The 26,004-nt window shown below is 35.5% G+C and overlaps 1 protein-coding gene across 1 annotated transcript in view; it reads right to left on the bottom strand.

The window, feature by feature from the left end:
* LOC131942746 (neuropeptide SIFamide receptor-like) overlaps positions 1 to 21,031 on the bottom strand; it is a 47,965-nt gene extending 26,934 nt beyond the window's left edge. Inside the window, exon 1 of the mRNA XM_059302664.1 lies at positions 20,445 to 21,031. Within this exon, the coding sequence (XP_059158647.1) occupies positions 20,445 to 20,769 (325 nt within the window). The 5' untranslated portion in view covers positions 20,770 to 21,031. The remainder of the gene's footprint in view (positions 1 to 20,444) is intronic.
* Between the last annotated feature and the right edge of the window lie 4,973 nt (positions 21,032 to 26,004).

Consider the following 26,004-nt stretch of genomic DNA (forward strand, 5'->3'; position numbering starts at 1 on the left):
GAGTTTTAATTTTCCTACCACATAGCAATTCACATGGTGCAACACCTGTTGTTATATGAGGAGTTGTGCGGTATTTGGTTAAGAACCTGTTTACTCTTTCTCTAAGAGAAAACTTGTTACCGGTATTCATTTTTACCATAGCGGTTTTGAATATGCCTACCGCTCTTTCAGCCAAACCATTCCCAGCAGGATGATAGGGGGATGTGGTTATATGCTCAATACCATTTGCCACACAAAACAGTTTAAACTCATGAGCTGTGAAACTAGGCCCATTATCTGAAACAATTTGATCTGGTAATCCATGAGTTGAAAATATTTCCTTCAGTTCTATAATGGTATCATTTGCAGTGATTGTGTTCATGATTTTAACTTCTAACCATTTAGAATGTGAATCAATAACAATTAAGAACATTTTGTTCATGAAAGGTCCTGCGAAATCTATATGTATACGTTTCCATGGTTCGATTGGCCAGTCCCAGTTTTGCAAGGGTGCTGTAGCTGGTTGCTTTGAATGTTGTGCACAGCTTGAACAAAGCTTTACATATTTTTCAATATCAGCATCCATATGTGGCCACCAGAACCATGATCTTGCTAGACTCTTCATTTTGGAAGAACCAAGATGAGTATCATGTAAAGTTCTTAAAACTTCTTTTTGTAACATTTTGGGGATAATTACTCTTGACCCCCATAGTATACATCCATCTTCTAGACTTAACTCTGTTTTTCTTATTTTATATGGCTTTAAGTCCTCATTCACTGACTCTTCAGGCCAACCATTCTTACAGTACTCATATACTTTTATTAAGCACTCATCTTTTTGTGTTTCTCTCTTAATATCATTCACATTTATATTGGAGTTATCCATGATAGTGAAGAGAACAAATACATCTTCTGGTACATAGCTCAGGCTTTGGTTTTTTAAAGGTAATCTACTCAGACTATCTGCACTATTCTCAGATCCAGGTTTGTATTTCAATTCATAATTGTATGCAGTTAGTGTGATAGCCCATCTTTGAATTCTTGGTGAGGCATGCTCAGGTAGGGTTTTGTTTTCTCCAAATAAACCTAGCAATGGTTTATGATCTGTAAAGATGGTGAACTTCCTACCAAACAGAAACTTATGAAATTTCTTAACACCAAAAATGATGCCTAAGCCTTCCCTATCTAACTGAGAATAATTTTTCTCAGCCTGGTTCAAAGATCTACTGGCAAAAGCAATGGGTCTGTCACCCTTCTCATCCATGTGGGACAAGACTGCTCCTACACCATCTGGTGAAGCATCACATGTTAATATAAGTCTTTTCCCTGGGTCATAGTGAGTTAGTAAGGTGTCAGCCGACAAAGCCTCTTTTGCTGTATTAAAAGCAGCTTCTTGTTGTTTACCCCAGTGCCAAGTTGCATTTTTCTGTAGCAGCTTGTACAGTGGTGATAGTTTACCAGACAGATTTCCTATGAACTTTGCATAGTAATTTATCAAGCCCAAAAAAGCTCTTAGTTGTTGGGTATTTTCAGGTTTGGGTGCTTCTTTAATGGCTTTTGTTTTCTCAGGTTGAGGTCTGATACCTTGTTTGCTCAATATATAACCAAGAAAACTAATTTCTGTCAACATGAATTGACATTTATCTTTGTTTATCTTGAAACCTTTTTCACCAACAATTTTCAATACTTTATCAAGTGTTTTAAGATGTTCAGTGTCATTCTTACCAGTTATGTACACATTGTCAAAGTACACACAAACATTTGGAATATCCTTAAAAATACTGTCCATGACAGCTTGGAAAATTCCAGGGCTAGATGATATGCCAAAACATAGTCTTTCATATTGGTAGAGTCCTTTATGTGTGTTTATTTTCGTATAGACTTTTGAATCTGGATGCAGTTCTAGTTGAGTGTAAGCATGACTAAAGTCTAATTCAGTGAATTTGTCTCCTCCTGCCAAATTCAAAGAAATTTCCTCAATGTTAGGTATAGGGTACCTATTTAGCTCTATTTGCTTATTCAGTGTAGTTTTATAATCTCCACAAATTCTTATAGAACCATCCTTCTTTAACACTGGCACAATGGGCGACGCCCAATCGGAATAGTCTACCTTCTTTATGATGCCATTAGATTCCAATCTACTTAGCTCATTTTCAATTTTGTTCCTCATTGCATAAGGTGGAACTCTAGCTTTGCAGTATCTTGGATTTGTGTCTTTAATGCTTATCTTCACTGTTCTATCATTTAGTAATCCTGGATTACCAAAAACACATTTATTTTCAGATATAACTTTATCTATTGAAGTAAGACTAGATTCTCTTGCAATGTTCAATGAACATATACTCTCCCAATTTAACTTAAGATCACTTAACCAGTTCCTACCTAGTAATGGTGGTCCATTTCCTTCAACCACAAGAAGAGGAAGTTTAACACTTTGACCATTATAACTTACATGAACTATACACTCTCCTATTACCGGAACATTGTCACCAGTGTATGTTGTTAGACACTTGTGACATGGTTGTAGAGGCACTGATCCTCCTGTGACAGCGTCAAAATCTTTCTTTGTTATGACTGTTAGAGATGCTCCAGTGTCAAGTTGGAAGCTGATGCTCTTACCGTTGATATAAACTGGTACATTGATGGGAGCATGACTTATTGATTTCACAGAGAACAGGTTGAAATCTGGCTGCGAATCAGTTTGAGCATTTTCACAGGTAGAGTGGTTCATTGGTTGGGTTAGGTAGTCTTGGTGAGAGTTAACATAGTGCTGCCTTTGGTTGCGGTACTGTCTTGACTGGCTAGATTTAGCAACAGACGAAGACTTTGCAAAGAAGGCCTTGGCAATGTGACCTTGCTTACTGCACTTATAACAAGTTGCAGACTTGAACTTGCACCGATGAGATGCATGGGGACCTTTGCATCGATGACATTTTTGATAATTATTACTAGATTTAGATCTAGGATTTGAACGAGCAGGCTGTTTAGCATAAGTTGGAATGCTCTGTTGGGGTTGATGTTTATTGACTAACCTGCTGTTTACTGCATGGATCTCTGAAGGTGCTAGAGATTTCGCCGCATCTGATGACTGCTGGATTGAAGTTGCAAGTTGTATTGCTTTTTCTAATGTTAGATCTGACTCGAGTAGCAACTTTCTTTGAATATCAGGGCTGTTTACACCTGTCACAAACTTTTCACATAGTCTGTCAGACAGCGTGTCTCCGAATTCACAAAATCTACTTAGATGACGTAAAGCAGCAACATATTCTGATATTGACTCGTTTGGGTGACGAGTCCTACCGTCAAATCTAGCTCTACATAGAAACTTTGATGGGGTAGGCGCATGGTGGTCTGTTAGCAATTTGCTCAGCTCGTTAAAGCTCTTGGTAGTTAGACTAGCTGGTGCGCATAAGTCTTTTAGTAGCCTAAATTGTTGAGGCCTTATGACTGTTAACAAAACAGCTCTCTTTTTGGCTTCTATCGTCACGTCGTTTGCTTCAAGGTAAAAGCTTAACCTATCTAGGTAATCTTGAATGATTTCATCATTCGAATCAAATTCTTTTATTTGGCCATACAGCGCCATTATTCTAGAAATACTTAGCTAATAAGCTCTAGCAAACCTCTTTTTTGCGTAAGTAGGTGCTCTTTCTAGTAGATTATTTATCCTCGCCGCCAATGAGATAGATTGTAATCACTGACGAGGAGCCACATTGGTTGTTAACAGTCTTTATTTACAGCCATGATGGAAAGAGGAAGAGGAAGTACGATATACAAGGGACATCACTCAAGATAACAATATAAATATAATACTAATACAGAAGAGTGAGTTCCCTTGACCTCACAATTATCTCAATCTATTACACTTATTATGAATTATAATTTTATATCAGTTTTCGAATATTATTCAGTAGTCTTTGAATATACTTTTAAATTGAGTTTTATGTAAAAGATAAAGAAAACGTCAATCTAAATTTACTTTATCATTTTTAAAATAAGGCAATTAACGCAAATTACTTCCTATATATTTTTCAATTATTATTTTGAAATGTATAATAATTAGGTTTTCAAATATTATTCATTTGAAAAAAGCTACAGCTATACATTTGGTAAGTCGATATGCCAGTTTAGCGTTCGGATTTCTGGCTCGAATCTATAGGACGCCTTTGAGTCCACCCAGCTGTGAAGGGTACCTGACTCACGTTTGGGAAACTAAAGCGGCTGTGCATGGTACTAACCAGACTATCACTGCGAGTGCCGAGGTCAATGCAACAGATAAACTCTACTTCATCTGCCACATACGTCTTCGACTACACAGGAAAAAAGCGATGAGATGATATATGTTGCAAGATACATAGATTGTGATGTATTTAGTATTAACCTGTTATATTTAACTGTTAATTTACGCCATATGTTAACATACCCAATAAGACTATTTCATTTTAAAATAGACAAAAGGATAACAGTCTGACAACGAATTATCTTTTGTGTCTTTTTTTTAATCTACTGGTAGTGACGGCTATTAATAGATCGACTTGATGAATAAAACCGGTAGTGCTTATTTCAGCCAACGATAGAAGAAATACACAAGGTGCTTATATCCTCTCACATCATGTTGCTACTATGTATACCGGTACCCTCGCTCGTTTGAGAGGAAATAAGCATGGAGTTTATTTCCTCGATAGGATGTGAGAGGATATAAGCAGTCTGCTTAATTCCTCGACGGTGTGACAAAATAGTCTGAGGAAAAACAAACACACTTCAACATAAAATGTTTACTAGTGCGTCAGTGGATACTTGTTTCATTAATTTAGTAAAAACATTTTGCTCTGATAAAATTTGCTATCACTGTTTTCTTAGACTGTCCCAAGGCCTACCCCAAACCTAACCCAAACCTAACCCAAACCCTTATCCCTAGCCCTAAAAATTAGGCCTACCCCTAAACTTATACTAACTCAAACCCTAACCCTAATCCGTAATCCCTACCTCTAGCCCAAACCCGAAACCTTTAACCCTAACCCAACCCTTATGGATATCCTTACCCTTACACTAAGATCAGAGGCGTAGCGAGGGGGGGGCGTGGGTGCGGATCGTACCCGGTGACACTATTTAGGGGTGTCACCAAGGCAAAAAATTGCAAAATATATAAAGAAAAATGATAATTTCACTTAATTAAGTGATTAATTCGAGTGTTAAATAGTCTTTCAAGAGGTGCAAGTTTGAGGAAGGGTGCAAATCGAAAGTTTGAGGGGGGGGGGGGGGTGCAAATTGAAAATTGAAAGTTTGTCCCCAGGGTCGCTACGCCTCTGGGGGGTGACATCATTAAGTGCCGCACCGGGTGACGCCCGACCTCACTACGCCACTGACTAAGATATAATACGTTAAAATATATTATTAATGCCATTTGTATCAAGAACAAAAATACCTAATGCTGACAGGTTTGGAACCCGAACAATATACTTGATACCCGCTACCTACTTCTCGGCACTTAAACGATTTGTAATTTAAAAAAAATTAACAATTCAAATCTATAAGGTGAAATTAACACGTTCAAAACATTAAGATATATGATTTTTGTGCATGTTCGCTTTAGTATTACAGTTTTCATCATCGGCTTGTGAGGACTGATACAGTTTTACAATAGTAATACTTCTTGCTGACATGTAGCCTATTTTCATTCATTTAAGATGGTTAACTTAAAAAAATATCAAATACTAAAAGTCTAAGTACTATTATTTTTTTTTTTTATTTTTTTTTTATTATTCTAATTACTATTATAATTTTATTTATGAAAACAGTTATCTAACTTTATAGTCAATAAAAGTTAATGTAAATTTACTGCTGTGAATAAATTAATAATAAAATAAAATAGTCATGGTGTTTTGTTTTAAAATTTAGGCTATAAACTAACTATTTGTACAATTTTTCACCCAAATTATTGCTTACCTAGTTTTATTTAAACTAATCTATTTACACATACAAAACAATTTATATTTTTCAATCTATCAACATTTTCTTTTCTCGAACTCGATTTTTTAAAATTTGTTTTTAAAAAGTAGTTTCCCTTGGAAAACCTTTTTTAAAAAAATGGGAGACAACTTGAAAATGCCTGCTGAAAATTATCATACCAGACTATTTATCTTAGCCTCATATCGAAAATGGATTCATCGTAACTTTAACACTATTATACCTTTATTGTCCATTTTACTTTCTCATATATATATATATATATATATATGTATATATATATATATATATATATATATATATATATATATATATATATATATATATATATAACTAGTGCCGGCGTTTTCGGACCTTAATATTATTACTATATATATACAGTATGTATGTATATATATATATATATATATATATATATATATATATATATATATATATATATATATATATATATATATATATATATATATATATATATATATATATATATGTATATATATATATATATATATGTATATATATATATATATATGTATATATATATATATATATATATATATATATATATATATATATATATATGTATGTGTGTGTGTGTATGTGTATATTCGAATACTAATTATGTTTAGGATCTTGTAGTGCCAACAATTAATTTAGTTTGAAAATCTAAATATCTCCCTTCCTAACGATATTTCTAATTCAAAGTGAGAGAAAATGAGACTTAGACCTATTTAAAAATCAAAATTGCACAGACGCCGATCCAAACGCGGTAGATAACAATATAAAAAGCTCTTTACTGAATTATATGTATGTTGACTGCTACTTGGCATTATTTAATTTGTTTACTTCATCAACTGGTTGACACCAAAATAAAAAGGTAAACTGACTTGCACACAGCGCCCCGAACTTTCCTAGTGAAAGAGGTCGGGGCGCATTTTCACCAACACGAAACTATATATAGGCCTAATTTGAAAAAGGGGCGCAAAAGTGATAATTGGTCCCGGGCACCGACATAGATCGCCTCGCCTTGGTATATTACCCTAAACTTTAAAGTTTATATAATGTTATAAAAGTTATTCATTCTTAGGTACATTTTACTATTGGAGATTACACTTTTTTGCTTTTTGCGCACCCTGATGGATTGCCGCCTAGTTCGCCTTATAGGAAGCGCCGGCCCTGTATATATATATATATATATATATATATATATATATATATATATATATATATATATATATATATATATATATATATACTCTTATTTGATATGTTTGATTGCAAATTATTTTGTAAAAAGCGTAATTAGGAAGACACGATGACTTAATACGTTCACACAAATTTTGTAGTTATATCCAGTAATGGGGCGAAGTATACAACATTGATGCTGCTTATAATATCAAATATCTTATTATTATTTCTTTAATCCAAAATGTATTTCATAACACGTTTTAAGCCTATGCCCCTTCAACACATTCCACCTAAACCAAATGCACTTTCAATGTTTATTTTCCACACATCATTGAATCGTGCATTTAATTAAACGATTAATTTTTAAAATTTTCAGGTTTAAACAAATGCTAAAATTAGACGTTTTGTGTTATGTATAGGGCTGGTAAGTAGGTCACAACCAGTTCTACGGCTCAATAAAACCTGCATGCACAGTAATGGATGGGTGAGTCCAAGAGACAGAGCAATGCCAGAAACAGCCACGTCTCCAAGTAATCCCATGTATCGACAGACAGGTTGTTGGATTTTTAAGTTTCGAGATATTTCAATTATGTTTCTAAGTTAATGTGATGTGGGGGACGTTTTGAGTACATGAGGAGGGAAAAGGAAGGTGTTGAATGATAAACAGTCGCAGCGTGTTTTCTTTTTTGTTCTTTAAATGAAGGTAGTGATTAAAATCATGTTAGTTTTTGTTAGATTTACGATTTTTCAAAAAAAAGAAAGATAAATTCTATCTTTTTAAGTGCATGTTTTATAATAGGAAATGGGGGAGAAAGGTCGGCTTAAAAAGCGTAAAATTATTTTTAATAAATGCGCCCACTTTCAAAAGAGTTTAAGAAACGTTATTAACTTTAAACCTGGTTTAACGCAGAGCTTATTATCAAACTATTCTCCATGACAGTGAAGGTAGTGTCTCTGGTAGTTAGCAGGCAGATTCTTTAATTAGAAAAATATATTTGTATATTTGTATTAGTGGTAATATATCCTCGCTTGGAACTAACTCAACGCATCACACGTGGAAGAGTATATATATATATACATATACATATATATACATATACATATACATATATATATATATATATATATATATATATATATATATATATATATATATATATATATATATATATATATATATATATATATATATATATTTACTTGATTATAGACAGGACTCCAAAAGAATCAAGTACCAGACCCCAATTCCCTTCCACAAACCTGCCGCCAGCAGTTCGGACAAAAATGTCTTGAATACATTTTTAAGACCAACAGCTCAATGCATATAGCCGGCTACCCACATCTTTGCAATGTCCACCCTCCCTTGCATCACTGTCTGATTATGAAACCATAATGAGGACGTCATTAATCAAGCTTTCGTTTCGCTAGACGTTCCGCCAATTAGCTGTTAGGTAATTATAGCGTGGGCTAACCATACCCCGTTAAAAGTTTGGGATTTAATTTTTAAAATTTAAAATACGGTGAAAAGTGGAAGGTGAAAGATGTTTTTCATCTTAGAAAATGAAAGCTTTGATCTTTCCCAGACTGCACAAATAAAACGTGTAAATAGCCTAAGATTTAAACAACCAGTTAATTTTCTTTTCTTCACAAAAATTATTTTAATGATTATAGGTATGGCTTAACTAAGACTATACATATGTGAAAGCAAGAAATGTATTACTTTTCTTTGGGTTATCATACTTTTTTTTGCCATTCATTGAAGACAATTAACTAAATTACTAATGGTAATTGGTAATAACAATTATCCCTTGGTATGCCGAGGTCAATAAACATATGAACTCTACTTCATCTGCTCAAAAGATCGCCGAGTCTAAAGAGAAATTTTTGTTTTACTAATAACAACGCTCTTTCGATCTCTAACAAGTTTTGTGGCTTGAATGAATGCCTTGCAACGGTGGGCCATCTCTGAGTCCAATCAGCTGTATCGGGTACCCACCTCAAGTCGGGGGGAAATATAGCCAACTAAGCTTAGTATCCCTCCGTATTCGTAGGTATTGAATCAGATGAACTCTACTGCATCTACAGCATGGACATATGGGAGAAGGTACATTACCGCTTTGCTAATTGTAAAACTAAAATAAATGTATTTTATGTATTAGTAAAAGAGCGGGAATGCCGGAAATACGAGGCTAGAAGCTTATATACCACGTACCACCGAAACTACATACATACACACAAACACACATACATACATACACTCATTCTAATAAGGAGTGGGTGGCAAAATCAGTAGCCCTTTCTAATAAATATGTAAATTTAGTAACAGCGAAATCTAAATTTAGCCACCGGCGTCGAGTAGGCTGGCTATGCTGCAGCTCTGTGTAAAACAATGTATGTCTGTGGTTTTATAATCATGTTTGTCTGTTTTCTGTTTTCTACGACGTTCGCTGAAATTGGTCTCATATTGCAGCTAGAAAAAGCTAACGACAACAACTACATTAATCGAGGTCTGTGTGGAATGTGTTGAGTAAAGCAATCGTAAAGAAGGATTGTGGAAGGAGAAGCAGGAAGGAATATGTATGTAAATTGAGCGTGTCTGCTTATACTTTACCAGCTTACACTTGCGGTTCATTTTACACTATCCTTAGACTAGAGGCTCACAACAATAGGATAAAAATAAATGCCTACTTTACAACACGTTAATAGCATGGTTTATTTACTATAGGAATAGTAAATCACTCTTAAGTGAGTAGTAACATGTGATATAACCAATACAACTCAGACACGTAATTCACTAACGCTTTGGTAAGGATTTGACTAACTGACTGACTAGAGTGATTACCTGTCCTAAGTCAAAATTTAACCAACTACCCTATACCAATATTTAACCAACTGACCTACACCAATATTTAACCAACTGACCTACACCAACATTTAACCAACTGACTTACACCAACATTTAACCAACTACCCCACACCAACATTTAACCAACTGACCTGCACCAATATTTAACCAACTACCCTACACCTACATTTAACCAAAACTACCCCACACCAACATTTAACCAAATGACCTACACCAACATTTAACCAACTGACCTACACCAACATTTAACCAACTGACCTACACCATCATTTAAACCAACTACCCTACACCAACATTTAAACCAACTGCCCAACACCAAAATTTTAACCAACTACCCTACACCAACATTTAACCAAAACTACCCCACACCAACATTTAACCAACTGACCTACACCAACATTTAAACCAACTGACCTACACCAACATTTAACCAACTACCCCACACCAACATTTAACCAACTGACCTACACCAACATTTAACCAACAACCCTAAACCAACATTTAACCAACTGACTTACACCAACATTTAACCAAATACCCTACACCAACAATTGACTAATTGACCTACACCAACATTTAACCAACAACCCTACACCAACATTTAACCAACTCACCTACACCAACATTTAACTATCTCTACACCAACATTTAACCAAATACCCTACACCAATAATTGACCAACTGACCTACACCAACAAATTAACCAACTACCCTACACCAACATTTAACCAACTTACATAAACCAATATTTAACCATCTCTACACCAACATTTAACCAAATACCCTACACCAACAATTGACCAACAACCCTACACCAACATTTAACCAACTCACCTACACCAACATTTAACCATCTCTACACCAACATTTAACCAACTACCCTACACCAACATTTAACCAACTGACCTACACCAACATTTAACCAACTACCCTACACCAACATTTAACCAACTGACCTACACCAACATTTAACCAACTACACTACACCAACATTTAACCAACTGACCTACACCAAAATTTAAACCAACTACCCTACACCAACATTTAACCAAACTAACCTACACCAACATTTAACCAACTACCCTACACCAACATTTAAACCAACTACCCTACACCAACATTTAACAAACTACCCCACACCAACATTTAACCAACTACCCCACACCATTGACCCACACCAACATTTAACCAGCTGACCTACTCCAACATTTAACCAACTATCCCACACCAACATTTAACCAACTACCCCACACCAACATTTAACCAACTACCCCACACCAACATTTAACCAACTGACCTACACCAACATTTAACCAAATACCCTACACCAACAATTGACCAACTGACCTACACCAACAAATTAACCAACTACCCTACACCAACATTTAACCAACTGACCTACACCAACATTTAACCATCTCTACACCAACATTTAACCAACTGACCTACACCAAAATTTAAACCAACATCCCTACACCAACATTTAAACCAACTGCCCAACACCAAAATTTTAACCAACTACCCTACACAAACATTTAACCAACTGACCTACACCAACATTTAACCATCTCTACACCAACATTTAACCAACTGACCTACACCAAAATTTAAACCAACATCCCTACACCAACATTTAAACCAACTGCCCAACACCAAAATTTTAACCAACTGACCTACACTAACATTTAACCAACTACCCCACGACACTGACCTGCACCAACATTTAACCAACTGACCTACACCAACATTTAACCAACTGACCTACTCCAACATTTTTATACCTAACCCACAAACCTCTAACCCGAATAAATATAGCATCATTTCCAATTAGTTACCTTAAAATAATAAAATCATTCTTCTATTATTCTGTTTTAATCGTTACTCTAAACGTGTCTGATCCAGACATCTAAATAAAAACAAAGCAATTTCTTTCATCCCCAGGTGGTCGTAGTGTGAATGTCATCTGTCTGAAGGGATCATTATTTCGTTAATCAACACTTAATGAACCTTCGACAAATTAGTACTTATCCACAGGAGAGTGTGGGGGATGGTTGTGGAGTGAGATAGTTTAAGATATATTTAGTTCAGTATACTGAGGCAACTAAGTGAAAACACATTTGAGAATTTCTCTTGCTTGCAGGTTGAGTTAGAATTTTTTTGTAAATTTTAAACCAGCTGAATTCTAATGATCTTTCACGAATGTATAATATTTTCTTTTTTCTTTTTTCCTTTTTTACATTTGTTCTAGAAAACAGAAGAGTATAATTTTTGTACCATCAAATAAATCTTCAAAGAAAACCTTCAGACGTGCACACATGCTTTTAACGGTTACTAAAATAATAATAAAAATAAAATAATAATAATAATAAGATTAATAGTAAAGCGGGAGTGGGCTCCCCTTAAACTTTTATCCACATTTGCTTATAATGGTAAGGGTTGGGGTAGTAAATCTGGTGTATTCGAGCTATAGAGATGATAGGTTAGTTAATGATTAAACTTTTTTCCCCAGACATGTAATTTACAGCGTCAGTTTGCCTTGCATGTTCGCTTTAGTATTACAGTTTTCATCATCCGCTTGTGAGCAGTGTTTCTTCCAGACTTTTTTCTCCGGGGGGAGGGGGGGGCACTTGAAATTTTCGGGGGGGGGGGCGGTAGGCTTTCTTCGGGGGGGGGGCGGACACTGTTAAAATTATATCTTTTCTATATAAATTATATAAATTTCATTTCGTTCGGGGGGGGGGGGGGGGTAAAAATTTTTCTGGGGGGCTTGACCCCCCCGAAGAGATGCCTGGAAGAAACTCTGCTTGTGAGGACTGATATAGATTTACAATAGTAACACTTCTTTCTTACTTGTAGCCTTTTTTCATTCATTTAAGATGGTTTATTTATACATATATCTAATACAAAACGTCTAATTACAATTTTATTTTAAAAAAATAATAAAAAACACATGCAAATGCAAATGCGTAATTAAATGATGATTCAAGGGATTTTTTAAAAAATCACTACTCGCTGTTCGAGAAACACATATAATCGACAGGTTCTTAAAATAAGCTGCTTAAAGGCACTTAAAGAGAAAAAATGATAATACAAATTATGAATTACCGAGTAATTTCTAGAGAAACTTTTCAGTTCAGTGGACGAAATTTCATATCAGAAATGCTATTGGCAATACCTTTCAGCTTTTTCAGAAATTTCGCGAAAGCAAAACGAGTAGGCTACTTAACATCATTTCCTTTTATTTTTTTAACTTTCAAAGATTTGCTAATTTAAAACACGGGTTTCAGATGATTGCAATAATTATGAGAGAGAAAAAAAACAATTCTCAAAAAGCACCAACTTCTATATTTTCATAGCCCTTTACAACTGGAATTACCATCCCAACAGTTAACGCAATAAACGAATACATGAGAGTTTAAGGGAGATAACTCCCGCTTTATTTAAATAACAATATATTTTACGTGGGCGTAAAAAACAACAACATTGATCGAATTTGGTTTCTGTGCTTCAAATTAAATTACGGTATTTATTAAATTATTTTTAATAAATTTAATACTCCAGCATATTAATATTTGTTTTCACATATTCATTTTCGCATCACAGCTTCGGCTCTTATATCAGTCTAATCAGGACATCTACACTAACACAAAGCAATTTTTATTCCTCCCTCGATGGCCGTCGTGTAAAGGTCATCCGTCTGGACTGCTCACTACGTCACTAACCAACACAACAGTGAGCATCAGACCAGCGTAGTTTATGGATGGATAAATGTTGAATCCAGATTCGTTTCTTCTGGTGCGCACATAAAAAAATCTTACCCGGAATATCTAGAAAACTATTTCGAGAGTTTGGTTTCATGTTGAATAATACATAATGTGATTAGTTAGTTTATTTCTGTTCTAATAAGCGAATTTTTTTTTATTTCAACATATATATATATATATATATATATATATATATATATATATATACATAATTCAATAATGATAGATAAGAGGACGGCGTGGCAAATTGGTAGAGCGATAGATTGTTAGCCTGACAGTCTCTAGAATCCACGTTCAAGTCAGTTGAAGGTCGCTAAGTTCACCCTATTGGGGACCCATTAGGGAACGTAATGGCCGCACAGTGCTGACCACACTATCCCTTCATACGCCGATGTCACAGAAACATGTAGACTATCACTTGCCCCAAAGACCGTTATAATTAAAAGGGAACTTTACTTTTAAAGATAGATATGAAAAAAAAACACAATTAAAATATTTAGACCTATACATGTAGGACGGATCAGAAAGTGATGGGTTAAGACAGGGGTCTCCAAACTACGGCCCGCGGGCCGGATGCGGCCCGTAAGGTCCTCTCATCCGGCCCGCGGCGATCTTTTTTGTCCACGGAAAAACGTTTGTTGGTGATGGCTGAGGAACTTTGCCCAGAAAAATCATAGACATGTTTGGAATTAACTGGCCCCCGAACTGAAATTTGATAGTTAATGCGGCCCTCGGACTGAAAAGTTTGGAGACCCCTGGGTTAAGATATTAAAGCTGTTGTTGTTTCAGAAAGATATATATATATATATATATATATATATATATATATATATATATATATATATATATATATATATATCTTTAATGTGTTGATGATAGTTTAACTGCGAAAACTGCGTTCACTTAGATAAACAATAACACTTACATTGGTTTTTTCAACAAGTAAAGTCGGTCACAAAGGAAACACATAGTAACGTAAGACCATTAGTTAATTAAAAGTTAATTGTTAATTGAAATCCTAGAAGTGAATGAGGAAGTGGGTTGGGACGACACGTGTCTGACATAATTTATTTTAATTGGTCGACAAAACATGATCTGTCCACTTTAAAGTAGGAACGGTCGTACTTTAAGTCCTGAATTTATTTCGATTAGTATGGTTTTTTTTTTAATTCAACCTTATATGGAACAGCCACACAATAAAAAAAAAACGGGTATAGGACAAGAATCCTGATTCTTAATTTAACTCTATACCTATGTCATTACCTTAATCCAAACCTTAAGAAAAAGACTAAATCTAAGCATTAACCTCTGCCTAAAACTAACAGGGGGGAGGTAGATACTCGGGGTGGGGGGTGGGAGGGGGTATCTTGGGGGTAATTGACGGAGGGGGTAATGCCCTGTTCCCCAAATACCCATCCAGTAACAGTAGCAGCAGCCCATTAACATCCCATTGTTTCAAGTAAGGTTGTATGGTAAATAGATGCTAGATGCACCATTTGAAGGAACATCCCTTTTGTAATCATATCTGCAAACATAATTTCTTTGGGTTGAGTAGTTTAGAAGTTGATATTATGTTTTGTGTAGTAAGGAAGTTTTGGAAAACACACTTGCCTATCAAAACATTTATACATGATTCTAGCTAAAATAAAATCAGCCAACAAAATTAGGTTAATTTTTATTTTATTTGTAAACTGTTTTTATAGAGAGGAAAAATATTCAGTTAAATAAACAAATATTGTTCCGATCCCCTCCTTTCTCATTGGACGCTATGATCAAGAATGTTTATTTTATAAAACATTCAATCAAGTTTCGTAATCGCGTTTAACTTCGTAACTTAGTCAAAGTACGGTATGACACTGTTTTAATAAAGCTTTGTTTTTATTATTATGCTTATAACTTATCAAAACCATTTGACGTGATCACATTCATCCTAAGTGTTTTATTTTAAACTGACAGTTGGATAAAAGCTAAGCGTTATCATACGTCCCGGGGAGGGGGGGGGGGGGGGTACGTAGTGGGAGTGTCACTTGTCTGGTCAGCTCATTAGTTCATACATCTACACCTAGATGAACCATAGAAAAACGGATGCAATTAACAATGTAATTAAATGTTAGGTTGAGCTTTGTGTAATTAGGTAAATACATTGAATATGTTGAGGATCGTTTATTTAGTTAGATCAGAGATTGGTATGTTAAAATTTGTTTATTCAATATGATTCATAAAGTGTTAAGATTTTGTTTATTCATATACGTTCATTTAATGGTATGTTAAGGTTTTTTTTTATTTATTCATCTACTGACAAAAAATGTTATGTTAAGATTTGTTTGTTCGAAATGGTCTTAGAATGTTATGTTAAGATTTGTTTATTAAATATGATTCATAAAATGTTAAGATTGTGTTTATTTATTTACGTTCAGTTAATGTTATGTTAAGATTTGTTTGTTCAAAATGGTCATAGATTGTTATGTTAAGATTTGTTTATTCAGTTATGTTCCTTTAATGATATGTTAAGATTTTGTTTAATCATTTTCAGACATAGAATGTTATGTTAAGATTTGTTTGTTCGAAATTGTCATAGATTGGTATATTAAGATTTGTTTATTAAATATGATTCATAGAATGGTAAGATTTTGTTTATTAATATACGTTCAGTTAATGTTTTGTTAAGATTTGTTTGTTCAAAATGGTCATAGATTGTTATGTTAAGATTTGTTTATTCAGTTATGTTCCTTTAATGATATGTTAAGATTTTGTTTAATCATTTTCAGACATAGAATGGTATGTTAAGATTTGTTTATTCAATACGGTCTTAAAAATATGTTTATCTTGTAGGGTCCGAGAATGTTATGTTTTATTTATTTCTTTACAGCCATTGAATGTTATGTTAAGATTAGGTTTATTCATGGCAATTTTACCACAAAGTTTATCTAGAGTAGTAAATTAATTGCAGACTGTTATTACAATCTAGGGGAGAGCAGTTACATTCAAGTTACACAAGGGAAGCTATCCGTGTTCGTTCTGTAAAAGATAAAACTTTGTGTTTTCTACCTACGTCGCGATAGTTTTAATTTAAGGTCAACAAAACAACACGACTAATAGCAATTATTTCTTAACCCATGGGTCGCAAAGACCCTGAAGTCTTAGATTTAAATGTTGATGAAAAAACATTAAAATAAAATTAAAGAAAAGATAACAGTTTTAATTACGATTAAAAAAAAAACAACAGATTTGATTGTTTCCAAATTCCAAAGATGGTAAAAAATTTGGTATGACACAACAATGCCTGGACTAACTATTTCAAATCAAGTCACTGTTTCAGTCTTTACAGTTAACAGAACAGATGTAGTAGAGTTTTTCTGTTCATCAAGTAGATCATTGTAACGATGTAGATCATTGTAACGATGTGGATCATTGTAACGATGTGGATCATTGTAACGATGTGGATCATTGTAACGATGTGGATCATGTGGATCATTGTAACGATGTGGATCATTGTAACGATGTGGATCATTGCAACGATGTGGATCATGTGGATCATTGCAACGAAGTGGATCATTGTAACGATGTGGATCATTGTAACGATGTGGATCATTGCAACGATGTGGATCATGTGGATCATTGCAACGAAGTGGATCATTGTAACGATGTGGATCATTGTAACGAAGTGGATCATTGTAACGATGTGGATCATTGTAACGATGTGGATCATTGCAACGAAGTGGATCATTGTAACGAAGTGGATCATTGTAACGATGTGGATCATTGCAACGATGTGGATCATGTGGATCATTGCAACGAAGTGGATCATTGTAACGATGTGGATCATTGTAACGATGTGGATCATGTGGATCATTGTAACGATGTGGATCATTGTAACGATGTGGATCATTGTAACGATGTGGATCATTGCAACGAAGTGGATCATTGTAACGATGTGGATCATTGTAACGAAGTGGATCATTGTAACGAAGTGGATCATAGTAACGATGTGGATCATGTGGATCATTGCAACGAAGTGGATCATTGTAACGATGTGGATCATGTGGATCATTGTAACGATGTGGATCATTGTAACGATGTGGATCATGTGGATCATTGTAACGAAGTGGATCATTGTAACGATGTGGATCATTGTAACGATGTGGATCATGTGGATCATTGTAACGATGTGGATCATTGTAACGATGTGGATCATGTGGATCATTGTAACGATGTGGATCATTGCAACGATGTGGATCATGTGGATCATTGCAACGAAGTGGATCCTTGTAACGATGTGGATCATGTGGATCATTGCAACGAAGTGGATCATTGTAACGATGTGGATCATTGCAACGAAGTGGATCATTTTAAAGTAGTGGATCATGGATACGAAGTGGAACATGGATATGAAATGGATCAACGGTCTTCGCTCCCGTAATTTATTTCCCTTATTCAAAATTTGTTTACTCTATTTTAATTTTAAAATAACATCATTGGTCGTGTTTCGTGTGTTTATCAAATGCTGAAACTGCCTGCGTGAAATTGAGATACACGTTGTAATTGGATTGCTTGTATACCGTGTATTAAGCTTAATATTTGGGACATTTTTTTTTTCTGTTATATAAGTCGATCTAGATTAAAATTAATTACATTTTTAATTAAATCTGACGGACCGTGAATGAAAAGAAATAGCGTTCGTCGGTCTCCTTTATGCCATCATAAGCATGGCAAATATATTCTTAGCCTGCTGTAGAGCGGATCATAGCGCTACATCTCATGATGTATGAATGGGTACACTGTTTATCAAACTTGAGGTTGCGGCCAAGTTTAGCTTAGGAAAACCTGCTTTATTGAAGCAGACGATCCTAATTTAAACCTACTATTGATGTAGAAGGTGTGGAGAGAGAAACTAAGATTACCATGGATTAAGACGACGATGAAATAGAATCCCCAATGACTATCTAGTATCATACCGTTGATTTAGTTAGACGATGAAAAAGACACCTCAAAGACTATCTTACCGTTAATTTAGACCAGGGGTCTCCAAACTACGGCCCGCGGGCCGAATGCGGCCCGCGATGTCCTCTCATCCGGCCCGCGGAGATCATTTTGTCCACGGAAAAAAATGTTTGTTGGTGATGGCGGAGGAACTTTGCCCAGAGAATTCAAAGACATTTCTGGAAGAAACTGGCCCCCGAACTGAAATTTGATAGTTAATGTGGCCCTCGGACTGAAAAGTTTGGAGACCTCTGACCTAGAGGGAACGAAAATGAGCGCAACCCCATTGTTGACTTTCGTGATGCTTGAATAGTCCATTTCTAGTGCATGGAAATGAGGACTCTATGCATTTAGGTTTTGCTCAACCCGGCAAGAACAACTATAGAAATGATCCCTGAAAAAAATACGCCTACATAAGATCACTGAGGTAACGATAGTGTGTGAGCACATTAATTTAATCTTCTTGGTATAAATATTACAGCTGAATGCAAATAAGTTGCATTTGATTGTTGGATTAGCAAAACAAATTATTGGGAGTTGTAATTAATATTGTGTGATAAGTCACCAAATGTTTTAAAGACGTTTTTAAAATTTATTTTTCTATAATTAATACTAATGTCTGTTTACTTGCTTTTGTTTCAAAAATTATTACTACTTTTTTTTTTCTCTTTTCTCTTTTAATTTTATAATTACCTCCCTTGGAAAAAAACATTGTTTGTTTTTTCCCCTGACAAAAAAGTCCCACGCGCGAGATATTTTCCAACAAACAAAAGACGAGAGCAAACCGCTGTTAACTGTGTTACACCTTGGTGCACTCTCGGGACTAACACTTACAGTTACATGTGCACAAAGTCTAGATTAGACAGTTACATGTGCACAAAGTCTAGATTAGACAGTTACGTGTGCCCAAAGTCTGGATTTGACAGCTAATCGTGAAGGTAGTTTGAGTAGTTAGCTTAGAGCAGGGGTCTCCAAACTACGGCCCGCGGGCCGGATGCGACCCGCGAGGTCCTCTAATCCGGCCCGCGGAGATCTTTTTGTCCACGGTAAAAACGTTTGTTGGTGATGGCTGAGGAACTTTGCCCAGAAAAATCAAAGACATGCCCGGAAGAAACTGGCCCCCGAACTGAACTTTAATAGTTAATGCGGCCCTCGGACTGAAAAGTTTGGAGACCCCTGATTTAGACAATAAAAAAGAACCCCCAATGACTATCTTACCGTTGATTTATATTATAAAAAATTTCATAAAAAACGTTTTAATAACAAGCTTTTATGTACTAATGCACTAAAAAGTAGAAAATAAATTATACACTACTATTAATATAGAATCCCCAATGACTTTCTTACCGTTGATTTAAACGATGAAAATGAACCCCAATGACTATATAACCGTTGATTTAGACGATGAAATAGAACCCGCAATGACTATCTTACCGTTGATTTAGACCAGGGGTCTCCAAACTACGGCCCGCGGGCCTGATGCGGCACGCGACGTCCTCTCATCCGGCCCGCGGAGATCTTTTTGTTCCATGGAAACAACGTTTGTTAGTGATGGCTGAGGAACTTTGTCCAGAAAAATCAAAGACATGCCTGGAAGAAACTGGCCCCTGAACTGAAATTTGATAGTTAATGCGGCCCTTGGACTGAAAAGTTTGGAGACCCCTGATTTAGACGATGAAAACGAACCCCAATGACTATCTTACCGTTGACGATGTTGGAAACCACCGTAATGGGCTGGCAGACGACCGCCATAAGTAGGTCAGCCACGGCCAGGTTGGCGATGAAAAAGTAGGTCGCCGAATGGAAGCGGCTGTCCTTGATGACGACACACAGCACCGAGAGGTTGCCCAGCACGGAGAGAATGACCACCACGCCGTTCATCGTGACCTGGATAAGGATCATGGGAAGATCCTGTTTGAACAACGGGTACAAGGTCACGTTGCTGGCGTTGTCTTGGGAGCTGATGTTGACGTCCAGGAGGTCCATGGTTGTGGGCGTGTCCATTGTTGACGTGGGTGAGTCCTCCATCACAGACGGGGTGTTGGGTTTTAGTTTAACGTGTCGCGCACGTAAGAGTGTAAAGAGTTAAGTCTTTGACTTTCAGATGAAGATAAATCCATTGAACGAACACAATCATTTTTTTTGGTCTGTTTATCAAGTAAAATATTTACAAATACACGTTTTCATTACAGTAAACATATCCACACTGTTACTTTGGGTACATTAGAAATTGTTTAAATTCTATTAGCAAAGAAAAGTTCATTTTTTATTTACTTTACTAAGTCGTTTTGATCACATTAGTGAAATCGTTGTTTAAATTATATTCGCAATGAAAAGTTCATTTTATATTTTTATATTTACTTCACTAAATATTTCACTTTGTTTACATAGAGAAATTGTTATTTAAATTCTATTCACAAAGAATCGTTCATTTTATATTTACTTTACTAGTGACTAACCCTTATAAATTTTATTATCTGGAATGGATGATTAACAGTTCCATAAAAAATGAATATGTGGTAATCCCATTTTTATTTTTTATTCAATTGGTTTAACGAATACCTAAGGCAAAAGTATATTAGATACAAAATAGTATATTAAAATTAAAAAAGTCAGTTTAGCTAAACAAAAAACAAGACACTACTTTTACAGTAACAAATCTTTTTAAGAGCTTTACTCATAAACGTGTTGTATATAAAGCTGTTTTTATACATCTTTGTACCGGAGATAGATTAAAGAACATCATTACAATTCTGTTCAACTAAGCACAACACTCCTCTAAACTCGCGCCGTTTTAATTGATGTAATCGTGCCTGTTTTCAAGACAGAAGGTTCTGGAAGAAAACAAATACCCAATGCATAAGGCGAGGCATGCCAGCCATCATAAGCGAGAGATTAAAATCATTCTACGGCACCAAATGTCGAAACACTTATGTTAACGCTTTTATTTCAAACTGTTAAATTCGCGTATGTTAACGCCTTTATTTCAAACTGCTAAGAAGTACGGTCAAATATCAATCCGCATGTTTTATCACTTGCTTAAATTTTTGAAGTTTTTTTTTTATTTGTTTAAGAAAATGCCAACTGTTGATCAAACGTTTTTTTTTATGTTTGTAAAGAAGCGATGCCAGTACACGTAGAAGTTAAACGAGGAACTCGATTTTATAACAGAATCAGGAACTTAACTACCAACAACCTATCTACCAACAATCTATCTACCAACAACCAAACTACCAACAACCAAACTACCAACAACATAACTAACAACAACCAAACTACCAACAACCAAACTACCAACAACCAAACAGCCAAAAACATAACTAACAACAACCAAACTACCAACAACCTAACTACCAAAAACCCAACTACCAACAACCCAACTACCAACAACACTACTACACACAGCCTAACTACCAACAACCTAACTACACACAACCTAACTACCAAAAACCTACCTACACACAACCTAACTACCAAAGACCTACCTACACACAACCTAACTACCAACAAGCAAACTACACAAAACCTAAGTACCAACAACCTAACAACTATCAACTTTACTCGAACAACCTAACCAACAACAGCACTACTACCAACTACCTAACAACACACAACTTAACTACCAACAACTAGTCAACGAGCATGCCCTCATTACCTTCAGCAGACTTGTGGAACAACACAATTTACAATTTACTTTTTGCTCACCCCTGTCCACTCCTGTTCGCCCCTACATGCAAGTGACGACAATCACAAACACACATAATGTATCCCAGTGGCGTAGCCAGGATCGTCTCAATGGGGGGGGGGGGGGGGGTGGGGTTCCAATTTTTACCCGGGGACAAACTTTTGATTTGCACCCCCCCCCCTCAAACTTCCGATTTGCACCCCCCCTCTCATACTTTTTCTATATACCGAGGGGTCTATGGGGAGGGGGGGGGGTTATAACCCCCCCCCCCTAAACCCCCTGCCTACGCCACTGATGTATCCCATGCAGTTTTAATGCATGAACCCAAACGTTAGCGTATCACTAGATCATAAGACTTCAAGTCTGCAAAAAGTTATCTATAACATTGATTTAATTTTTTTTAACAGCCAAGCTGCTGGTCTTTAAAAAAATCTTTAAAAAGATCTATAGCTAAAAATGATATATATTCTATCAATAAAATGGCAAATCCACGAATGGTATGTTCATAAAGGATATCTAGACTTCTTTGAACTATTTCTAGCCAACTTTGTATTCCCATCAGTCGATCCTAAAACGTATGGGTTTTCCCCTGGGCCTACTTATATACAGAGTGTCGTGTACGTGTTTTGTATATACAACTTAGCTCACCTTTATGAACTTGGGGGAAAAGCAAGCCAGTTAGGTTTATTTCGTCGTTAAAGTGAACGAAAAAATTTTAAAGTAAAAAAAAAAATCAATTACAATACCAGAGTTTCTTTCAGGCATCTTTTAGGTGGAGGCGGCGGTTAGACAAAATAAATGATTAGGATAGAAAATATATACTTACAGTTTCCTTCCCCTTTGACCCCCCCCCCCCTCGCCATTTTTTAGGGGAAAAATATTTCAAGGAAACCCTGCCTAAAAGCTCATAGGGCATAGAAAGTAGAATGTATATGTATTTTTATCAAATATAGAAATAAATTATTAACACACGTAAATCTCTAATAATAAACTTATAATACAAATATGTTTGTTTGTGGTGTCTCTATCCTACTTCCAGGGTGGGTGGGGGAAGGGGGGGGGGAATTAAGTTGTATGCGAAATTTTGACTGATTTACGATGTAGGCCAACTTTTTTTTTTGGCAATCATTTTCTCACAAATAATAACCTAAAACAAGCATTAAAACAAGCAAAAAATCTAATAACCAAAAGAAATATCGTAAATTGCGTTTCGCTATAAATCCATAATGCCACAAGTAAGGTGATATCTCGCATTTTTTTCTCGACATTGTACCGCATCGCCATTTCACGTTTCGCATTTTACCCCGAACCCCAAAATTCTTGCATAGTTTATCTAAAATGCACCTAGATTGTGGCTTTTCAAAGTTTACAAAACTTCCCTCCATTCAACCCCCGACCACGTTTTTTTCATTATCTCAGGTGTAAAATGTATCTTTAGAAAAATGTACGAGCTACGAATGTAGTCTATATCTGAAATATGTGCCAAGCTCCATACCTGCACAACACAGCGTCCTCAACATTGAAAAAGTGAAATGTACTAGAATCTAGATCTAGTTCTTCAACATTTGACTTGATTGATGTAAACTTCGAACATCAATCCAATTTAAATTTAAAGAAACATTTTCAGTTTTATGCAAACAAAATTAAAAAAAATTATTAAAGAATTAACTTTCTGGAAAACAAAACATATAAATATGTTGATAATCCATGGATAACACTATAGATGATGTAACAAGAAAACCAGTCAGTCTTATCCACTATCCACGACGGTTTCTTATCCACGTCTGATTCTTATCCTTCCGTCCATGGATTGTCTAGGCACTGACCAGACGGCTTTGATTTAAATATTTTCACGTGAGCGCGTTTTGATTGGGAGTGGGAGGGTTGAGCGGGGTGGGGGGGGGGGGTGGGGGGGGGGTGAGTAAATATGGCGCGCGACGTGGATAGGCTTGAGTTAAACGGTCAACAGCGAGGCGTAGTGGTTGTGGGGATGTGTAACAACATTAGGTCATCTCGTCTTGCATTCAATCTCATAGCGTGTAGTCCTATATATATATATATATATATATATATATATATATATATATATATATATATATATATATATATATATATATGTTTGTGTGTGTATGTGTAGGTGTAGGTGTAGGTGAGGTGTAGGTGTAGGTGTAGGTGTAGGTGTAGGTGTAGGTGTACGTGTAGGTGTAGGTGTAGGTGTAGGTGTAGGTATAGGTATATGTATATATATATATATATATATATATATATATATATATATATATATATATATATATATTATAAGTAGTATGTATTAGAGTACACAAGCAATGATTATGCTGGGTCACAAAGGTAAATATAGCTTTTGTATAGGTGAATCCAACGCACTGGATAGTTAAGCTAATGCTAAATCCGAAGTAACCAAAATCCAAATCTCGCCTAACAACTGCGCGACACTACACAATACAGACATGCGGGTCGGTTGAGATTGAAGCTAGCCCACCATTTTAATCCCGGAAATGAATGGACTGTTTACATGAAACCTAGGCATGGGATTAAGGGGCATTTGTTCTATTCATTATTTTGGTATAGGCAGTATGTATTAGGGGGGGGGGGGGGGGGGGTGGGGTTTACAGCAAAACCTGTTGTGGGGGGGGGGGGGGGGGTAGATAGATATAGCAAATCCAAGTCACATGTGTTCATGGGTGTTGTGTTGTTACTGTACGCACACTACCTTTCTAGGTAGTACAAATGTTTAGAATACAAAATACAAAGCGATAGAATAAAAAATAATTTATATAATACGCAGTCAGTAGTAAAAAAAAAACAACTATGAAGAAGTATAAACAGTCTGAGCATGTCTACTAATTATAGCAAGCTAAAACTCTCGATTCCGTTAATAATACTTGACACGGCATTGTTTTTTACTTTCTCGTATATACGAAGTATAAAGAAAGTGTTGTAATCATGCAAAAAAAAATCGAGATTTTTCACAGATCTCGACGTTTTACACCTCACTGATACGGAAAAACACAATTTTGCAATCTTGTCCGTATGTCTGTGTGTCTGTCTGTGTGTGTGTGTGTCCGTGTGTAAACACGATAACTTGAGTACCATTACAGCTAGGTTGATGAAATTTCATATATGAGTATTTTATAAAAATCGTGGATCCTGATCAACTTTTGAGCGATTTCCGATAATCGGAAGTGGTACTTTTTCTACTTTGAATTTTTCAAAAGCCTATAACTTGAGTACTATTTGAGATAGAATGAAATTTCACATGTAAGTAAAAGATCTAATTCTCTACCTTCTGTCAAATTTTGAGTAATTTCCGTATACAGGAAGTACTAATTTACGCTATTTCCGATTTCTCAAAAAACGCATGTAAATTTATACAAGTATAATATAAGTACTAATAATATTGCGCACTATTATGCACATTTTGTTTTGGCGTTCGCTTGGTGCGCAATTCTTTTTTCTATGAGATTCTATTCTATTTTTTAAAGTTAATGTAATTTAAAATCATGTCTATATTCCAAGTTATATAAAAATATTCGAGAAAGTTAAGGGGAGATCACTCC

The sequence above is a fragment of the Physella acuta genome, unplaced genomic scaffold (genome assembly GCF_028476545.2).
Source record: "Physella acuta isolate Inbredline_101_S28 unplaced genomic scaffold, ASM2847654v3 ptg000423l, whole genome shotgun sequence".
Taxonomy (NCBI): Eukaryota; Metazoa; Mollusca; class Gastropoda; family Physidae; genus Physella; species Physella acuta.